A 20,101-nucleotide genomic window follows, 5' to 3' on the forward strand; every position below is an offset into this window, starting at 1 on the left:
TTTATTAACTCACAAAAAGCACCTGTGAGGGGGAATCAGAGATAAGTTTATTTCTTCATTTTTGTGAAAATAAAGGTACTACTATGCTGTTTAATCTCCTTTGGTTTCTAGTTCAATGGTATTTTGAAGTCCTAGGGAACACTTTTATCCTCTGTAAAATATAAAAGACTTATTAGCTTTTCAAGTCAATGCAAATGTACAGAAAAAGAAAAAAAAATTAAAAGACTTAGAAATAAATCAAAGGAAATGATAAAAGAATAAGAAAAATAGAAACCTATAACATTAACTGGTATTGTTTCCTTTGGATTCTGCCCCATTTTACTTTCTCCTATTTGCCAGATGTGATGATATGGGGAAGGTAATTGGATTGGTGAGATATGCATATGCAACTCTTATTAATCTTCGGATTTTTCACTACTTCTGAAAAGGTACCATGTGTGTGAGCATGTTTGTGTGTGTCTAAATGCAGGCATTTTGTCCTAGCAATGAGAGACTCATAAATACATTTTTCTAATCTCTGCAGTCAATAAATTGGGTAGACTATACCATAAAAAATCTTTGGCAGAAGACTGAGTACATATACCATTCTATTAAGAACACCATTAATTTAAAATGAGAAGAAGTTTTAAAGCTCTAAAACATAACTAAAACAACTCAGAAAATTGATTGAACTCATGAGGGCAAACACCTAAGAGCCAACTTAGCCAATTTGTATTGCTTACCACTCATTTTCTAGGTGGTATTTATAGAGTAAATCATGCCATTCACTAGAAACATTGCTGCAGAATGTACCAGATACATAAATGGGATAGTAGAGTAAAATAAAAAGTCATTATTTTTCAGTGAGTATAAAATCAGCGTTATTTGCATCTGTGTCTCTAGTACCCATCTTAAGATGTGAAATGATGCAAGCACAATGGATGTCCTCTGTGCACTCCTTACTAATTACATTCTTCTTTATCTCAACAGTGATTGTTGTCTGGAATTCAGTATTTGTCATTCTCAGGCATTCTTCTATGCTTTTATCATATCCTTAAACTTGGAATAAGACTGTTTTGCAATTTTAACTTCATATGGATAAATTTATTAATGCAATCTGTATGCATGTTTTTGCAACTTTTTTTAGATTGCTGTTATGTTTTTGAGTTTCAGACATACTGATTCATGACACTCTAGTTCATTCATTGTATGAATATAAATCACAACTTATCCATTTCCTTTCCTTTTTTTCAGCCGTATTGAGACATCATAGACATAAACACTGAGTAAGTTTGAAGTATGCAATGTGATGATTTGATACATCTATATACTATGAAATGATTACCACAATAAAATTAGTTAATATATCCATCATCTTACATGATTATAAGTTTTTTATGTGTATAGTAAGAACAGTTAAGATCTATTCTCTTAGCAGTTTTGAAGTATACAATACGGTATTGCTCACTGTAATTATGGCTACAATTTCATTAATCAGTTCCCTCAAACTTACTCAGTTATAACTGGAAATTCGTATCCTTTGACCCACATCTCCCCATTTCCCCTGTCCTCTAGCCCCTGGCAACCACCATTTTATGCTCTGCTTCTGTGAGTTTGTCCTTTTAAAGTTTTAACATATAACTGAGATGATACAGTGTTTGTCTTTTTCTGGCTTATTTCACTTAGGATAATGCCCTCAAGTTCCATCCATGTTGTAAGTGGTCGGATTTCCTTCTTTTTCATAGTTGAACAATATTCCATAGTATACACATGCCACATATTCTTTATTCATAGGACAATGGACACATAGGTTGTGTTAAAATAGCTATTATCAAAAAGACAAGAGATAATGACCACTGGTGAGGATGTAGAGAAAAGGGAACCCTTGTACATACTGGTGGGAATTTAAGTTGGAAGAGATGCTATGGAAAATAGTATGGAGAGTCCTCAAAAAATTAAAAATAGAGCTGCCATATGATCCAGCAATCCCACTCTGGATATATATCCGAAGCCAATAAAATCACTATGTCAAAGTACAGCATCCCTTCCTGATCAAAACTCTTCAAAGTGTAGGGATAGAGGGCACATACCTCAATATTATCAAAGCCATCTATGAAAAACCCACCGCAAATATCATTCTCAATGGAGAAAAACTGAAAGCTTTTCCGCTAAGGTCAGGAACACGGCAGGGATGTCCGTTATCACCACTGCTATTCAACATAGTACTAGAAGTCCTAGCCTCAGCAATCAGACAACAAAAGGAAATTAAAGGCATCCAAATCGGCAAAGAAGAAGTCAAACTATCACTCTTCGCAGATGATATGATACTATATGTGGAAAACCCAAAAGACTCCACTCCAAAACTGCTAGAACTTGTACAGGAATTCAGTAAAGTGTCAGGATATAGAATCAATGCACAGAAATCAGTTGCATTTCTCTACACCAACAACAAGACAGAAGAAAGAGAAATTAAGGAGTCCATCCCATTTGCAATTGCACCCAAAACTATAAGATACCTAGGAATAAACCTAACCAAAGAGACTAAGAATCTATACACAGAAAACTATAAAGTACTCATGAAAGAAATTGAGGAAGACACAAAGAAATGGAAAAATGTTCCATGCTCCTGGATTGGAAGAATAAATATTGTGAAAATGTCTATGCTACCTAAAGCAATCTACACATTTAATGCAATTCCTATCAAAGTACCATCCATTTTTTTCAGAGAAATGGAACAAATAATCCTAAAATTTATATGGAACCAGAAAAGACCTCGAATAGCCAAAGGAATATTGAAAAAGAAAGCCAAAGTTGGTGGCATCACAATTCCGGACTTCAAGCTCTATTACAAAGCTGTCATCATCAAGACAGCATGGTACTGGCACAAAAACAGACACATAGATCAATGGAACAGAATAGAGAGCCCAGAAATAGACCCTCAACTCTATGGTCAACTCATCTTCGACAAAGCAGGAAAGAATGTCCAATGGAAAAAAGACAGCCTCTTCAATAAATGGTGTTGGGAAAATTGGACAGCCACATGCAGAAAAATGAAATTGGATCATTTCCTTACACCACACACGAAAATAGACTCAAAGTGGATGAAGGATCTCAATGTGAGAAAGGAATCCATCAAAATCCTTGAGGAGAACACAGGCAGCAACCTCTTCGACCTCAGCCGCAGCAACATCTTCCTAGGAACATCGCCAAAAGCAAGGGAAGCAAGGGCAAAAATGAACTATTGGGATTTTATCAAGATCAAAAGCTTTTGCACAGCAAAGGAAACAGTTAACAAAACCAAAAGACAACTGACAGAATGGGAGAAGATATTTGCAAATGACATTATCAGATAAAGGGCTAGTGTCCAAAATCTATAAAGAACTTAGCAAACTCAACACCCAAAGAACAAATAATCCAATCAAGAAATGGGCAGAAGACATGAACAGACATTTCTGCAAAGAAGACATCCAGATGGCCAACAGACACATGAAAAAGTGCTCCACATCACTCGGCATCAGGGAAATACAAATCAAAACCACAATGAGATATCACCTCACACCAGTCAGAATGGCTAAGATGAACAAGTCAGGAAATGACAGATGCTGGCGAGGATGCGGAGAAAGGGGAACCCTCCTACACTGTTGGTGGGAATGCAAGCTGGTGCAACCACTCTGGAAAACAGCATGGAGGTTCCTCAAAATGTTGAAAATAGAACTACCCTATGACCCAGCAATTGCACTGCTGGGTATTTACCCTAAAGATACAAACGTAGTGATCCGAAGGGGCACGCGCACCCGAATGTTTATAGCAGCAATGTCTACAATAGCCAAACTATGGAAAGAACCTAGATGTCCATCAACAGACGAATGGATAAAGAAGATGTGGTATATATACACAATGGAATACTATGCAGCCATCAAAAGAAATGAAATCTTGCCATTTGCGACGACGTGGATGGAACTAGAGGGTATCATGCTTAGCGAAATAAGTCAATCGGAGAAAGACAACTATCATATGATCTCCCTGATATGAGGGAGAGGAGATGCAACATGTGGGGTTAAGGGGGTAGGAGAAGAGTAAATGAAACAAGATGGAATTGGGAGGGAGACAAACCATAAGTGACTCTTAATCTCACAAAACAAACTGAGGGTTGATGGGGGGAGGGGGGTTGGGAGGGGGGTGGGATTATGGACACTTGGGAGGGTATGTGCTATGGTGAGTGCTGTGAAGTGTGTAAACCTGGTGATTCACAGACCTGTACCCCTGGGGATAAAAATATATTATACGTTTATAAAAAATAAAATAAAAAAAAAATCACTATGTCAAAGTGGTATCCATTTTCTTTTTGATTAGTATTTAGTTTCTTTACAGTATTTTGAAACAGTGCTGTAATGCACATTCTTATATATGCATCCTTGTACACAGGAGCAAAAGATCCTTTCAGATATATAGCTAGGAGTGAAACTTACTCATTTATTTATTTAATTCATATTCATTGAGCACCTACTATGTGCCAGGCACCATTCTAGGCTCTAGGGATACAACAATAAGAATCAGATGGTAGTCCCTATATTCAAGGGTTTTATATTTTACTTAGGGAGACAGACAATGAAAAAAATTAAACAAGTAAAATGCAGAGTGTATCAGGTAAGTTCTGTGGAGAAAAACAAAATGACTAGAATAGAGAGTAAGGTGGGGAGGACCTGTTCTTTTACATCAAGTAGTTTTGGAAGGCCACACTCTGAAGGTGACATTTGAGGAGATATATGAAGAAGATGAAGGATCTAATTCTACATACATCTGGAGGAAGAGTACTTTACATAGAGGGAATAGCATGTGCACAGGCCTGAGACAGGAACATATCTGGCATGTCAGGAGTGCAGCAAGAACACCATTGTGGCTGGAGTGGACCAAACAGGAGCATAGTAGGGGATGACGTCAGAGAGATGGTGCCTTACCAATGTTTATAGGGCCTACAGAGTTTACTCTGAATTGGACAGAGGGTACTGGAAAGCTTTGCATTGTGTTGTGATCACAATTTCATTAAAAAGAATCATGCTAGGTGCTAACATAGAGTGTAATGAGCAAGGATGGAAACAAAGAGACAGATTAGGAACTTAATGCAAATATCCCAGGGGAAGATGATGATGGCTTGGTCCAGCCAATGATGAAAGCCTGATTAGTGGAGCTGTTAAAAAGTGATCAGATTCTAGATATATTAAAGGTTGAGCCAACTGGATTTGCTGGCCGGACTGGATGATGTGAGATGTGAGAAAAAGAGTAGCCAAGGATGACTCCAAGGTTTTTCCCTTAAACAGCTGGAAGGAGAATTGCCACTTGTTGACATGGAAAAGATTTAGGAAAGAGAAGGTTTTTGGAGGAGTGGAGAATGAGAGGTTCAGTCTTGGATATATGAAATTTGATAAACCTATTAGATCTAAGGAGAGAGGTCAAGTACGCAATTGGTTAGTTTAGGGTATGTACACCTTTAACTTTATTGGGTATCACAAAATTGCTTCCCAAATTATTTGTACCTAATTACATTTCATGTTGCTGTAATAATACTTGTGTGGTTGATTTTTCATACTGATAATCTAATGGTACTATCTGGTATTGCATTGTGACAATATTCTGTAACAAAAACAAGCAATACTCCTGGAACTAAGCCATCAGGATCTTTTTCTTCTTTTTGTTTTCATTTATTTGAGAGAGAGAGAGAGAGAGTGCACAAGTTGTGGGGGTGGTGGTGCAAAGGGAGATGAGATGGGGAAACAGATTCTCTGCTGAGCAGGGAGCCCAATGACATGGGGCTTGATCCTGGATCCTGGAATCATGACCTGAGCCAAAGGCAGATGCTTAACTGACTGAGTCACTCAGGAGCCTCGAGCCATCTAGATCCTAACAAGCACTACGTGTCATAACCTACTGGCTAGTGGTGCAGTTGCCACATTTTCCTACCAAAGTAGTCAATAATCGGGATATACTGATAGCCCTAGGAAGAAAAGTGAATTGGTGGTTTGTTTCTATTTTCTTTTGAGGAGATGGAAATTTCCATAGACAGCATTGCATAGATTTGGTATGGATAATTCTCTTGTTTTGGCTTTTGATGATGATCAAAGTCTCACTAATGTAAACTAATTGGAAGCACTGAAGGTACTGAGTTTTGATTTTAATAGCAACGAATTTAATTACTTTTAATCACATATATTGATTGAAACTTTACTAGGCTAATAATGATGACCTAGTAGGCATCTTATGATTAGATGTGAGTAATTATACTTAGAATATTAAATATGCTTGGACCATTGTTGGATTCACTTTTATTGCAGTAAGTGGATGTTTAAAATTGTTTTTCCCCCTTATGAGTATGTACACATTTACCTCACAATACAAAGTGAATACGAGGATCGTTTGGACTTCTGCTCATAAAGTGGAAATAATTTATTTTGTTTGTAGTTACTTGATGGAGAATATCGCCTTTCCCCCATGCCCAAACATTTTTTGGTTTATGTTGATTGATTTACTTTGTAGTATTAACTTACAGCAAAGAAAGCGAGTAACTGTGAATGGCCATATTTTGTTTTGTATTGTTAACATAGAAAAACACTGTGGAAATTATCAGGATAACATTTTCTTTAAAGATATTTGAAATATGAATTCCAGATGGCAGTTCTGCTCATCTCCATTTCTGGAACTTGTCAGTAAGCCATGCACAACAAGCAAAGCAGCAGTGACAGTGGCTAAATCTTCTCGTGGGTCACTCAGTACCTGATTAGGAATCAGAAGACATGAGTTATATGGTTATATGGTCTCTATGGTTAATTAATAATTTTTCTGTTCCTAGGCAAATAATTTCCTAGTTTTCTTGGTTTCCTTATATTTAAGTGGTTTGAATATATGGTTGCCATAATAAAATATTTTTAAAACTATAACGTGAAAATATGAGATCTCATTTTTATAGTACTAAAGATACCTTTGAACTAAAATTCTTCATGAATTTTCCTCCAACTCACAAAAGTTGAGAGTGGAGGGAACAGGAAAGGTGAGTGATGTAAGGGAACATGTTTTTATACTGTTATAAAGTAGTACATCAGAAATATGAAATACGGGGACATAATCAGAAAAATTAACAAATTCTGACTTGATTTTATTTAATGTAATAATTCAAATTATTAACAAATAATTTGTGTGTAATTTGAGTAGTGTCTAAATTATATATGACCTCAGTTACTATGCATAAGCTTTCTTCCACCAGCCTTTTTCTCTTTTGTTGAGGTTTTGTTGGAACTATGCAAGAATAAAGAAGGAAAAGAGATTTTTTCCCCCAGTCCTCTTTGTGGAGTAACTGGTATCTATGCCAGTTATATTTGTGGAAGGATGAAGTAAAAAAGCCTTGAAATGACTAGCCTGGCTTTGATCCTACTATTTTCACCAATCTTCCCTTTAGCTGGGACCACTTTATCTAAGTTTCACTATGTCCAGGTTCTCAGACCAAGTGGTTTCTTTTTTCTTTTTAAAAAAAATATTTTATTTATTTATTTGACAGAGATCACAAGTAGGCAGAGAGGCAGGCAGAGAGAGAGGAGGAAGCAGGCTCCCTGCTGAGCAGAGAGCCCAATGCGGGCCTCAATCCCAGGACCCTTGGATCATTACCAGAGCCAAAGGCAGAGGCTTTAACCCACTGAGCCACCCAGGCACCCCAAAGTGGTTTCTATTGAGGCCAAACTTAAGAAGCTCCAGGCCAGCAGCTTAGTAGTCCAGCCTTGTCAGTCTAACAATTTATTTTCCTGTTCTGGACCCAGCACTGAAGTCCTGCCTCATTTAATCATACCTGAGTCTCTACTTCAGAACTGTCCCTGTCCTATTGTCCTTTGGAGCAACAGCATTGCTTTTTCCTTAACTAAACTCCTGAAGGGCCGAACTTTCTCCCTGTGTTCCAGACACTGTACCTGGATGCTGACACCTGCTGCCATATTTTCCTGTGATGCAGGCCTTTTTTTTTTAAAAGATTTTATTTATTTATTTGACAGAGAGATCACAAGCAGGCAGAGAGGCAGACAGAGAGAGAGGAGGAAGCAGGCTCCCTGCTGAGCAGAGAGCCCGATGCGGGGCTCGATCCCAGGACTCTGAGATCATGACCCGAGCCAAAGGCAGCGGCTTAACCCACTGAGCCACCCAGGCGCCCCATGCAGGCCTTTTAAGTAAGTCTGGACCTTACCATTGCCTATTGTACCACATCTCACCCCCCTGTCCAATAGCTGCTGACTTTTCAATAACTGAATGAATGTCTCTGTGCTTACTAGTCAGCATCTGTCAGGCCTCCGCTTATCGCTTGCTTCGGGTTCCCCTGACATCCTCTGCTCTCTGAGGATCCTGTTACCTGCTTCTGGGACCTTAGGAGGTAGCCTAACAATCAATAGATCCATACAATCTCTGGGTTTAGAGTCCCCTGGACTGACTGCGTCAAGCCAGGCTCTAAAGTGCCCCACGGTAGGATACATTTTTTTTTTTCCCAAAGATTTTATTTATTTGACAGACAGAGATCACAAGTAGGCAGAGAGGCAGACAGATAGAGAGGGGGAAGCAGGCTCCCTGCAGAGCACAGAGCCCGATGTGGGGCTCGATCCCAGGACACTGGGACCATGACCTGAGCTGAAGGCAGAGGCTTTAACCCACTGAGCCACCCAGGTGCCCCTAGGATACATTTTATTAAAGGTTTTCTTCTTCGTATGAAATTTCCTTCAAAGAAGATGATCTCTTTAGACTCTCATGTCTCATGTGGGAAAGGAACTCAGTGTTCCTAGGTATATGTTATATCTACAAATGTATGAAAGAGAGTATGAAGATCTTTGGAACAGAAATTAAGAAAATCCAGCACACTCACCTGTCAAAATACAAAACAAAAAACAAACAAGAACTCCAAAAAGACTAAAAAAAAAAAAGACCATCTAACTTTAAACAATGGAACATTTCATCAAAGACTTAATTACTCTAGAAGGGTATAATTTGTAATGTCTCATGGACATTTGTCATAAACTTTGGTAGACCAGGAGATGACATCAGGAAACTGAGTTAACAATTCTTTGGTTACCAACCAAATTAATGCCCCCTTAACCCCAGTAAAAAGAAAGGAGGCAGAAGTATGAATTTGATATCCCCCAAATTATTCAATGTTTAAGTGAACTTTAATGTACTAATTACGGTCTGCTCACCTGAATTAATCCTTTGATGTTAAATTGATTTTTTGGGATCATTTTTGAAAGGGTATGGTATTTTTACTTGCCGCGGTAATACATTTGAAAGGGGCTTATTTTGGAGGTAAATGTAAGCGGAGTCATATGCCATATGAGAACCTGTGGAACTGTTTTGAATGACATGTGAAAGTATCATAGAGAATTATTTGTTCCCAAGATTGGTGGGTTAAAAACAATCTAATCAGAATACAAAAGAATCAGGTAATTTCATTTCCATCATAGGCAAAATAATAAAAGTTCTTTATGGAAAAGATACATAAATGCAGAATTTAGGACAGCTTTAATGAAATGAACCCATTAAGAAGTTTTTGACTGCCCCCTGCTGTCAGTTTCTTAAAAGAAATATAGCAAAATTACTGTAAAAACGGACTCGAGGAATTAGTTGAACAAATTGGTAGGAAAAAAAATTCCCTGCCTTTAATTGCACTATTTTTTAGCCAGTTGTGCTAATGCTTACTTCATGTTTGTTAGCAATAAACTGCCAAACTAAGAGACCAACTCTAGCAAAGTGTGTCTTGGTGGATGTAAGGTGAGAGGTCAAGTTCATGGCTTGTGAAATGCTGTATTAATAAGAATATACCAGCATTGCAATTTTTAGCCAATGATGTCTAGCTTACTATTTTGCCAAATTTCACAATTTTGAATTTACTTTTTTAATACTTCCAGCTTTTTATTTTTTATTATTATTATTTTTTAAATTATTTTTATTAACATAATGTATTATTTACCCCAGGGGTACAGATCTGTGAATCATTAGGCTTAACATTTCACAGCATTCACCATAGCACATACCCTCTTCAGTGTCCATAACCCAACCACCCTCTCCCTACCCCCTACAGTTTGTTTTGTAAGATTAAGAGCCTCTTATGGTTTGTCTCCCTCCTGATCCCATCTTGTTTCATTTTTTCCTTCCCTAACCGAAAACCCCCTGCCCTGCCTCTCAAATTCCTCATATCAGAGAGCTCATAAGATAATTCTTTCTCTGACTGACTTATTTTGCTCAGCGTAATACCCTCTAGTTCCATCCACATTGTCGCAAATAGCAAGATTTCATTTCTTTTGATGGCTGCATAGTATTCCATTGTGTATATATATATACCACATCTTCTTTATCCATTCGTCTGTGATGGAAATCTAGGTTCTTTCCATAGTTTGGCTGTTATGGACATTGCTGCTATAAACATTTGGGTGCACATGCCCTTTCGGATCACTACATTTGTATCTTTAGGGTAAATACCCAGTAGTGTGATTGCTGGGTCATAGGGTAGCTCTATTTTCAACTTTTTGAGGAACCTCCATGCTGTTTTCCAGAGTGTCTGCATCAGCTTGCATTCCCACCAACAGTGTAGGAGGGTTCCCCTTTTTCCGCATCCTCGCCAACATCTATTGTTTCCTGACTTGTTAATTTTAGCCATTCTGACTGGTGTGGTGGTATCTCATTGTGGTTTTAATTTGTATCTTCCTGATGCTGAGTGATGCTGAACTCTTTTTTATGTGTCTGTTGGCCATTTGGATGTCTTTGCAGAGATGTCTGTTCATGTCTTCTTCCCATTTCTTGATTAGATTATTTGTTTTTTGGGTGTTGAGTTTTATAAGTTTTTTATAGATTTTGGATACTAGCCCTTTATCTGATATGTCATTTTGAATTTACTTTTTAATATTTATTTAACCCAGGTAAAACATCCTTCATTAATGAAAGCAAAACTTTAAAAATAAATAAATGTATGGCTTATTTTTATAGTATAATCCAGCTTGCAATGTTATTTTCATTTTAGCATATAAAATTAAGAAATGAGAAATAATAAAAGTAATAGGTAGTACTAATGCTGTAGTCACGAGCTGCAAGGCACTGTTTTATTTTTCCACACATTATTTTCATCATCAGAAAACTGAATGAAGTAAGCATTATTTTAATTCCCATTACACAGATGAAGAAACTAAGTCACAAAGAAACTTGCCTCGGTGACACAATTGGTAAAAGGTGGAGCCATGATTGGAAACCCTGCAGTCTGACTCCCAAGTCACTTCTCTTAACCTTTTTGTACAGAAAGTATGAAATCTGCAGTTAAGGAGGGAGAACTCTAGATATAAGAATGGTCTTGGTTGTGCAGCATGTATATTGACTCCAACTAATCACAAGCTTACCTAATTGTTGTTATATTTATTTATTTATTTATTTGCTATACCCATGCTGTAGTGGCCAGAGCCTTTGTATAAGCAACAGACCTATATTGTTTCAGTTTGTTTTATCTTCATTGTTTCAGTTTGGTTTATCTTTATGTGTTTCCTTGGTTGCATCACATTGAAGGTGTGTGGGTGTGCTTTTTTCAGTGACTACGTGGCCACTTAGCTCAGCCCTTAGATCAGAGTATATATTTGGGGGTTAATCTTGTGGTTGGCCTCTGTGCACTCATGCCTTTCATCTCTGTACTGCCAAACAATGTCCAGTTTTAACCATACTTTCAACCACCTTCAGCACCTCATATTCAAATGATGCACACATTTTCACAGTGTTTTGAATGAATCAGTTGCACATTTTAAGTTTCCTTAGATGCTATTAATTCCAGAGTCCTATTTAATAACCCATTTGTGTTCCTCTATCCCTGTCTGGTCCTTTGCCTTCCCCTTAGGAGCACATGGTTCATGATAACAGACATATCCCACCAGTAATAACTAGCACAATTAGTATTTGCAATTCTGGGATGCTTTTGCCTTGCAGATATTTGAAAACACCACTTCAGGCCCCAGAGGGCTAACTCTACAGGAAATCTCTTCTTGTCCCACATTAGAGTAAAACCAAAAGTCAACACAAATCATTTGCTATTCATAACAAAAAGTTCTTACCTGACTCGAGGAGTTGGGTTTCCAGTGACTCTACACTCCAAGTAAACTCTACTTCCTTCTGCCACTTCTTGGCTCCGAAGCTTCTGGATGAACCGTGGAGCTGAGGGGAAGTGGAATGCATTCTGGGGCTGTGGGTGAGAGATGTTACTGCATGGCACTGCCTTGTCCTGGTCTGCCTGGTAGCAGTGCTGGGCTTCGGGTAACTTGACCTCTGCTTCTGTCTCCTGTTGGTCTCCAGTGGGGCTCTGGCTGACTGAGGCACTCATCAGGGCTGACCGCTGATTTTTAGGAGACAAGTAGCCACTGTCTGGCGATGAGGACTCCCCATTCGGGCTTCTATTTCTCGGCTTTGCAGCTTCTTTAAATATGGATGTCAGCTCCTCAATGAGATTAGCTGCCTTGTCGCATAGCTGGCTCTGCGGGCCAGTCTTACCTTGATACGCTGGTTTGGGCTTCACACTTGTGTTGGGAGTTTTTGCACCACGTTTTTCAGCCTTTCGGAGGCTCCGGATATAGCTGGGGCTGGCAAGCAGGGGTGATTTGGCAGGTTTCCTCTTTGAAGCAGGTGAAGAGATACGGTCAGTTTGTTCTGGTAGAGGTTGGACAGGTGTTGGCCTGTTATCACAAGGTCTTCCTAAGGAGGATGGCTCACCAAATTTGGTCTCCTTACGGGAAGGATTTTCACAGACACTTACAGGAGAGGTGTTGAAAATCTGTGAGATCTCCTTTTCTGAGTCAAAATCTTCCGTTTCAGAGCTGGCTATAGCTCTCCGGGCTAGGTCAAGACTCTTGTTTATCTCTTCCTGGCTGAGAAAAGCAGATAGCTCAGGGAAGAAGTCAGCATTCTTGCTTTCTTCCTGCATGTCTGATAGGGAATCATAGAACGAGTCATGGGAGGAAGTCTCTGACATAGTTCAATAGTCTTCATATACTTTTTGTTTGCTCTCAACAGGAAGGCCAGAGGCACTGGAAACCAATTTACTTCTTGTGTTCTGAAAGACAATGTAGAGAGAGTTGCCATTAGTAGTAATGGGTATGTGTGTATATGTGTGTGTTGTCACAGTATTATTAATTTACAGCTTGGGAGAAACATTAAAATGAACAAATGGAAAAATCATTTTTCTCTATTCTTCAAGTTGGAAGAAACATCAAGTATACTTGTGTTTATTATCTCATTTTAATTTAATATTTTCCCTGGGAGTGAATATTAAGTATTTTACTAACCAGCGCAGAATAATCCAAAAAGAAAATATCTGCATTAGGCACTAAGACTACAGTAGGACATTCTGCACTTCTCATGTGCCATTTTCCCTCAGGATCAAAGCTTATTGAAGCTCAAAATCCAGAAATGTGGGTGGGAGCTTGGAAGTTTATGAACGTGAAAGGAGAGACCACATACTAGTGTTCTAGTAGTTGTGGTTCTCAGTGGGAAGCCAAATCTGTGGACTGGTAGTCAAAAGTTTGGAGTTTGTTTCTGGCCACAGCAAAAGAAGAAAAAAAAAGGCAAAGTCATGGCAAATATAACAAGTGTCAAAATAAACATTCATGCAAGATTTTATTTAACTACTTAATGAGGAAACTGGTAAGATGTACAACTATTTCAAAGAAGATTCTAAAGTCAATGAATATATATATATATATATATATATATGTAAGTATAATATATATGTACATATATAGTTATGTAAGTATATATACAGACAATCAAGAATGCTAAAATGAATTTACTAATAAATTTGAAACTGGTTAGTATATAGAGAGCAATAAAATGTAATGTTTGGAGTCATTTCTATGGAGTACAAACTAACAGTATTTCTACTGGAAAAAATTTATTTGTGTATCTGTGCTCAAGTATAATTTGCATTGCTATTAGATTTCTACAATTTACAAAGGTATAACATTGCCTAATAAAAGACAGTAAAAGGCACAGACCACATTAGAATCAGATGACCCTGGAAGGTCTACCAGACCCCACCCAGTATTCCATTGGAAAAACATCAGTTCTCTATTGCTTATTTCAAAGTCTTTCATAGTTTGTCCTGAGAAGGCAGATTGGTTTCTCCCAGAACAGAGCCCTTAATTACATTTGACCCTTCAGCCAGCAAACATGGTAGATGGTTTAGAAGTCAAGGTCAAGGTCAACTCTTAAAATGTGTGAGGATATAAATCACCAGGCAGCATTAATTCAGAAGACATGAAAACTGGAAGAGAGAGATGCTTGGGCCAAAAGTATGTTTGTATACTGAAGGTAAAACAGACTGCATTTCCATTTCTTACAACATATATTTTTCTTTGGAAGAGAGGCTATTGGTTTGTTTGTTGTGGGCCTTAGAGAAATTAATTTTTTGCACTGAACTCTGTGTGAGAGGGAAATTGAGAAATATGCTTTATTTTATGAGATTGTATTTATTTTTTCAAGAGAGAAAGAGAGAGCAAGCAAGAGAGAGAATACACAAGTTGGGGGAGGTGGGGAGAAACAGAGGGAGAAGCAGACTTCCCAGTGAGCAGGGAGCCTGACATGGGGCTCGATTCCAGGACCCTGGGATCATGACCTGAGCCAAAGGCAGCCACTTAACCGACTGAGCCACCTAGGCTCCTGGGAAGTATAGTTTTGAAAAAGATGGGTTTCTGCCGTCATGGAACTTAGTCTATGGGTGATATAAAAAGGAATAAGCATATATATAATTTAGTATGTTGAGTGCTATGGTAAGAAAACAAAGTGCTACGTTAGCACCTAGAAGGGATAACAGGGTTAGGATCAAGAAAAAATTTATGGAAGTTGAAGCCTATAGGATGATATGTGAAGGAGGAGGAAGAGTTAGGCAGGTAAAGAGGACACTTGCAGAAGCACAGACAAAGTTTTGGATCCTAAGGAGAGTACTGGCAGACTCAGGTAACTTAGAGAGGTTTAGTGAAACAGAAATGTATCTGGAGACGGGGAAAATCACCAGAGAAAAAGTTAGAAAGCAGGAGTGGGGTCAGAGAGCCTGGAACCATGTGAAGAACTTGAATTTTATCTTAGGTGCAGCTAGAGGACAAGGAAGACTGTTAAGTATGTGAGAAACATCACCAGAGTTGTGTTTTATTTTTTTGTTATTTAAGAAAGTTTTTATTTATTTATTTGAGAGAGAGAGAGCAAGAGAGTGAGAGAGCGAGCAAGAGCAGGGGGAGGGGCAGAAGGAGAGGGACAAAGAGACTCCCTGCTGAGCTGGGGACTTGAGGCTTGATCCCAGGACCCTGAGATCATGACCTGAGCCAAAGGTAGATACTTAACCAACTGAGCCAGCCAGGTGCTCCAGAGTTGCATTTTAGAAAGATAACTGATTGTAGCCTAGCTCAGGAGCTGAGTCAGAGGAAGAGAAAGGCAAGATGAAAGAAGAAAGTCGGTGGGAAGGCTTGTGTTCTATTCTTGGGGTTGTGTATATTTATCATTGCTTTATCTTTGGATCCCCATCATCTGAGCCTCCTTATTAGTTCTGGATAATTCCTCATGTTATGTGCCTCCGTGAGAAACTAAACTTACTTATCATAATAGAATGTGGAATCTCCAAAGATTTGCTTTCCCAGCCCCTTGGAGCCTGGACACAAGTCTTGGCACATGACAATTATATGCATCCATCTTTGGCCTTTGAGGCAGGTTCCATGGAGAAAGCATTTTTGTTTCTGGTTGTAGCAAAGATGTAGCAGCATGGAGTATGAGGGGCAGCAGTGATGGCTGTGCAGAGGTGGGAGGTGGAAGCTGTGCCGTGGGCTATTGAGCTGTCACGGCAGTGGTGGTCACACATGAACCTTTTGTTGGCCTTTTGGTCTTGCCTCCAGCATACACTCTGGGCCTCATTCTGTGAATTGCTGTAACTCCTACCAATAATTCGCTTTGCACTCAAGTTGACCAAAGAATATTTCTGTCACTTGCCACTAAGGAACACAACTGATAGTAGATTAAGAAAATAAGACAGAAGCCTGAATAAGTGACATTGAGATGGACAACAGTGGACAACAGATAGATGCTAGGACAGAAATCTTTAAGTAATCGAAGAGATGATGCAGAGACAGGATTATAGATTTCTTATTCAAACAGTGGGATGGAAGGTGCCATTAACTCACATGCCACAAGTGAGGGGACAAGTTTTGAGAAAAAAATCTTAATTTTGATTTACACCTTCTGCAACAGGGAACTCTGGTATTGATGTCTGAAGGCAATTTGAGATACTGGTCCAGAGTACATGAGTAAAGAGAACAAAACTTGATTGGGAATTATTAACCCATGGGTGGCAATGTAATACAAGATGGTGAATAAGATCATCAAGGAAGAGAGAGAGAAAAAAAGGAAACAATCCTCTAGAGGTTTGGGGGAAAACGAGGAGACTGGGGTGTTATGGAAGCTGGGCAAGGAAATGTCTCATGAAGGAGGAAGTATCCTTTTGATTTAACAACTGGGAACATTTAGCACCATTACCAATAGCAATTTTGGTGTATGTGACAAAGATTGAAGCCAGATTCAAGATATGCTGAGAAATTATGAAAGGAAAGAAAATGTAGATTGCACATGCTATTGACTATTTTGAGAAGTTTATAGAAAGGAGGAGAGACAGAGGTAGTTGGTGGACAAAAGTATAAATTTCTGGTGGGTTTATTTGTTTACAGTGTGGCTCAGGAATGTATTTCAGTGCCAATGGAATTAGACAGCAGAGAGGGAGAAGCAGAAGATCCATGTAAAAAAGTGAGGAAGATGAATAGACTGGGTCTTCCAGGATGTGAGATTAAATGAGTTACTATGGTACAAACAACTTCCGGTTGGAAAGGAACAGTTTTCCCATTGTCAAAGGAGAGAAATAATTAAAGTGTGTGTGCCTGTGTGTGTGTAAGAAAGAAGGGATAAGGGGGAATCTGCATAAATTTGTTATTGAAAGAAAGGGGAGGTCCTATCTTGAGATTTCTGAGGATTTGGAAGTTTTTGAGGACAGAAGACAATTTGAAATAGCTGATGTAGAGAAAGGAAAAATTTCCTTAAGAAGGATTTATGGGCAGGGCCCCTGGGTGGCTTAGTTGGTTAAGCGCCTGCCTTCAGCTCAGATAATGATCTTAGGGTCCTGGAATAGAGCCCTGCATTGGGCTTCTGCTCAGTGGGAATCTGCTTCACCCTCTCCCTCTGTCATGTCCTCCTTCCCAACTTGGGCATGCACGCTCTCTCTCTCTCTCAAATAAATAAATAAAATCTCAAAAAAAAAAAAAAAGGAAAAAAAAGATTTGTGGGCAGAGGTGAGAACTTAGTTGAAGTTAAATGTGATATATTTATAGTATCATTAATCAGTGTGATTGCACACTTCTCTTCACCAGAGCTCAGCCGTCCAGGTGAAGATGTGGAGATAAGATGTTTTAGGTTTTGACACACAGGTAAGATGGAAGGGAAATGGACAAGGTTTTTGAGAATATCAGCGAGATGGGGGGTGGATTCTAAAATCTATGCTGGATTTGGATTCATGGGTAGGAGTTTGATTATAAAGAGCTTAAGGGACTGACGGCTCAATGAAATTAAAGGGGAGGTATAGTGGGAATGGGTGAATGAGAATCTGGAAGGATGTATCAAGATAGTGAAATGTTTGAATTGATCATTTCAGAGGCAGAGCCTTTTGATTCCCAACTACACTTAGAGTGTGGCCGTGTGAATGTCTTCGACTGTCTCTGAAGAACAATGAGAGAGTTTAGTAGCTGCAACAGAGACTTTATGATTGACAAAACCTAAAATATTTATCCAGACTTTTACAGGAAAAGTTTGACAGCTGTAGAACATCAGCTACCTAATAACTTCATCTAGCATGAGCACTACTAATAGTAATCCTGATAATGATAATGGTTAACAACATACTGCTCACTGAGGCAGGCATTGTGTCAAGTGCCATTAAGTCGATGATTTCATTTAAAATTCTCACAACAGGCCCCAGTTTACAAAGAAGGAAACTGAGGCAGAAAATGTGAATAGAAGAGCCGAGATTCAAATCCAGACAACAACTTCAGAACTTATTATTTTAACCATAGACTTAAATACAATATATTATAGTTTCCACAACCAAGAGTCCTAAGCAATATATCAGGCTAATAAAATTTTGGATTAGTTTTCTGCTATTTCTGCTAATATCAGAGTTCTGCTATTAATTTAACTACACTTAGTGCAAAGTGAACATAATAGGATAAATTTCAAAACTTCGTAAAAAACATTATATGAGGAAGCTTAAACTAAACTTCTGAATGATGAAACACTTTTTAGTTCATTTTTTAAAACAGGGAGTGTTTGCTGGAGGCAGATTAAATCACCTGCTTATTAACTTATATTTTGGTTTTAAAGAGGCGCCATCTGACAGGATCCAGTTGTGAGGATTAAGTGTAGCTTAAAAACTGCTTATACAGTGAAAAAGAAAACAATAGTTCTATAGCATATATGGTTTGGGTTTAATCTGCAACCCAGTTATTGCTGCTAGAACATGCACATGGTCTAGGGAAAATGCTCATTCAACGTGGATGAACAGGGGAGGTTTCCAGGTGGCCCAACTCACGGGAAAATCATGCTTCAGAGATTTTCATGTCAGTCAACAGCCCATAATTAAAATGTTGTAATCAAAAGAAATATAATTACAAACATCTCCATTATTTCCCTGAGATTTAATGTTTTATTTCAAAACAGCGCTTTTGGTGATTCTATGCTGGTGTAATAGACACAGAAAGTGAAATACAGTGAAAAGAACTAATTATACTGTCTTTTTTTTTTTAAAGATTTTATTTATTTATTTGACAGAGGGAGAGAGATCACAAGTATGCAGAGCAGCAGAAGAGAGAGAGGAGGAAGCAGGCTCCCTGCTGAGCAGAGAGCCCGATGTGGGGCTTGATCTCAGGACCCTGAGATCATGACCTGGGCTGAAGGCAGAGGCTTAACTCACTGAGCCACCCAGGTGCCCCAATTATATTGTCTTTAATGAATGAAGAAGTGAGATAAACATTATCAAGTTCCATTAAACATTAACAAGTTCCAATTTAGCAGGTAGAATTGAAAGATTTTTGAAATTCTGAGGAATAAAGTATTTTCCTACATCTTTAAATTTTCTCTGTCCCCTGTCTCCGTCCTCGGAAGAAATTTGAATTGCTTGGAAATTCTCCTTTTCATCTTTTTCTCTTTTGTACATTCTTCATCCATTATTAATAATTTGACTTTAAACTCTGATAAACCAGAGCCATTTTCTAATTTTTTGAAATTTGCATAGGCCTAGCTTCCTCCCCATGGGAGAAATGGCTCTTTGTTGGCCCTGCATATTTTATAGTTTACTCTTTCTGTTTTTCTGTTTCAAACTCCAGTTTATCCTTAAAAACATTATGTAATCTCACTTTCTTTTGGTGCTTTCTGATTCCTCAGTCAGTGTAATTCTCTCTTTCTTCCAAACATGACACTTTACATAGCATTCTCCTATAACATTCATCTTACTGAATTACTAATATGAGTTAGAGAACTCTTCATCCATTAGACTGTGAACTGCTTGAAAAAGATGTAACTGACAGTCTTTGAATGGCTAATGCTTGGCACAGTGTCTGGGTCATGGCACATGATGGAGAGAAACTGCCTAGTACTTGAAACATAGATCGAACCCTAACTAGGATTTGATAGGAAATAGAGCCATACAAACAAAGACATGAGGCACAAATGTCTCATTCCCTGCTTGCTCTCAGCCATTCCGACCTCACTGCAGCATTTCTCTGGGACCTGCTGTCCTCAGTGGAACATTGTTCTGCTCTTTACCCTGCTGTTTCATCTGTCTTACCAATAGTTACTCATCCCCTGGGTTCTGTTTTCTAGTAAGAACTTGATAACGTAATCAGTGCTACATATTAATAGCTGTTAATGTGGAAAACATAAAATGCACATTACATGCTCATTTCACTAATATAAGACAGTGGTAGGTCTGACACTGCATTAATAAAAACCTTATCTATAAAGACATCGATTTTTATGTTTCTCAGTTCCTGCCAAGAAAGTTTCT

General features: G+C 38.5%; 1 protein-coding gene across 3 annotated transcripts in view; it reads right to left on the bottom strand.

The window, feature by feature from the left end:
- PALLD (palladin, cytoskeletal associated protein) overlaps positions 1-20,101 on the bottom strand; it is a 416,923-nt gene that overhangs the window by 384,461 nt on the left and 12,361 nt on the right. For all 3 annotated transcript variants that reach the window (XM_047717711.1, XM_047717710.1, XM_047717713.1), the window contains exon 2: positions 12,078-13,069. In XM_047717711.1, coding sequence (XP_047573667.1) covers positions 12,078-12,988 — 911 coding nt within the window. In that variant the 5' untranslated portion in view covers positions 12,989-13,069. The remainder of the gene's footprint in view (positions 1-12,077; positions 13,070-20,101) is intronic.

The sequence above is a fragment of the Lutra lutra genome, chromosome 2 (genome assembly GCF_902655055.1).
Source record: "Lutra lutra chromosome 2, mLutLut1.2, whole genome shotgun sequence".
Lineage (NCBI taxonomy): Eukaryota > Metazoa > Chordata > Mammalia > Carnivora > Mustelidae > Lutra > Lutra lutra.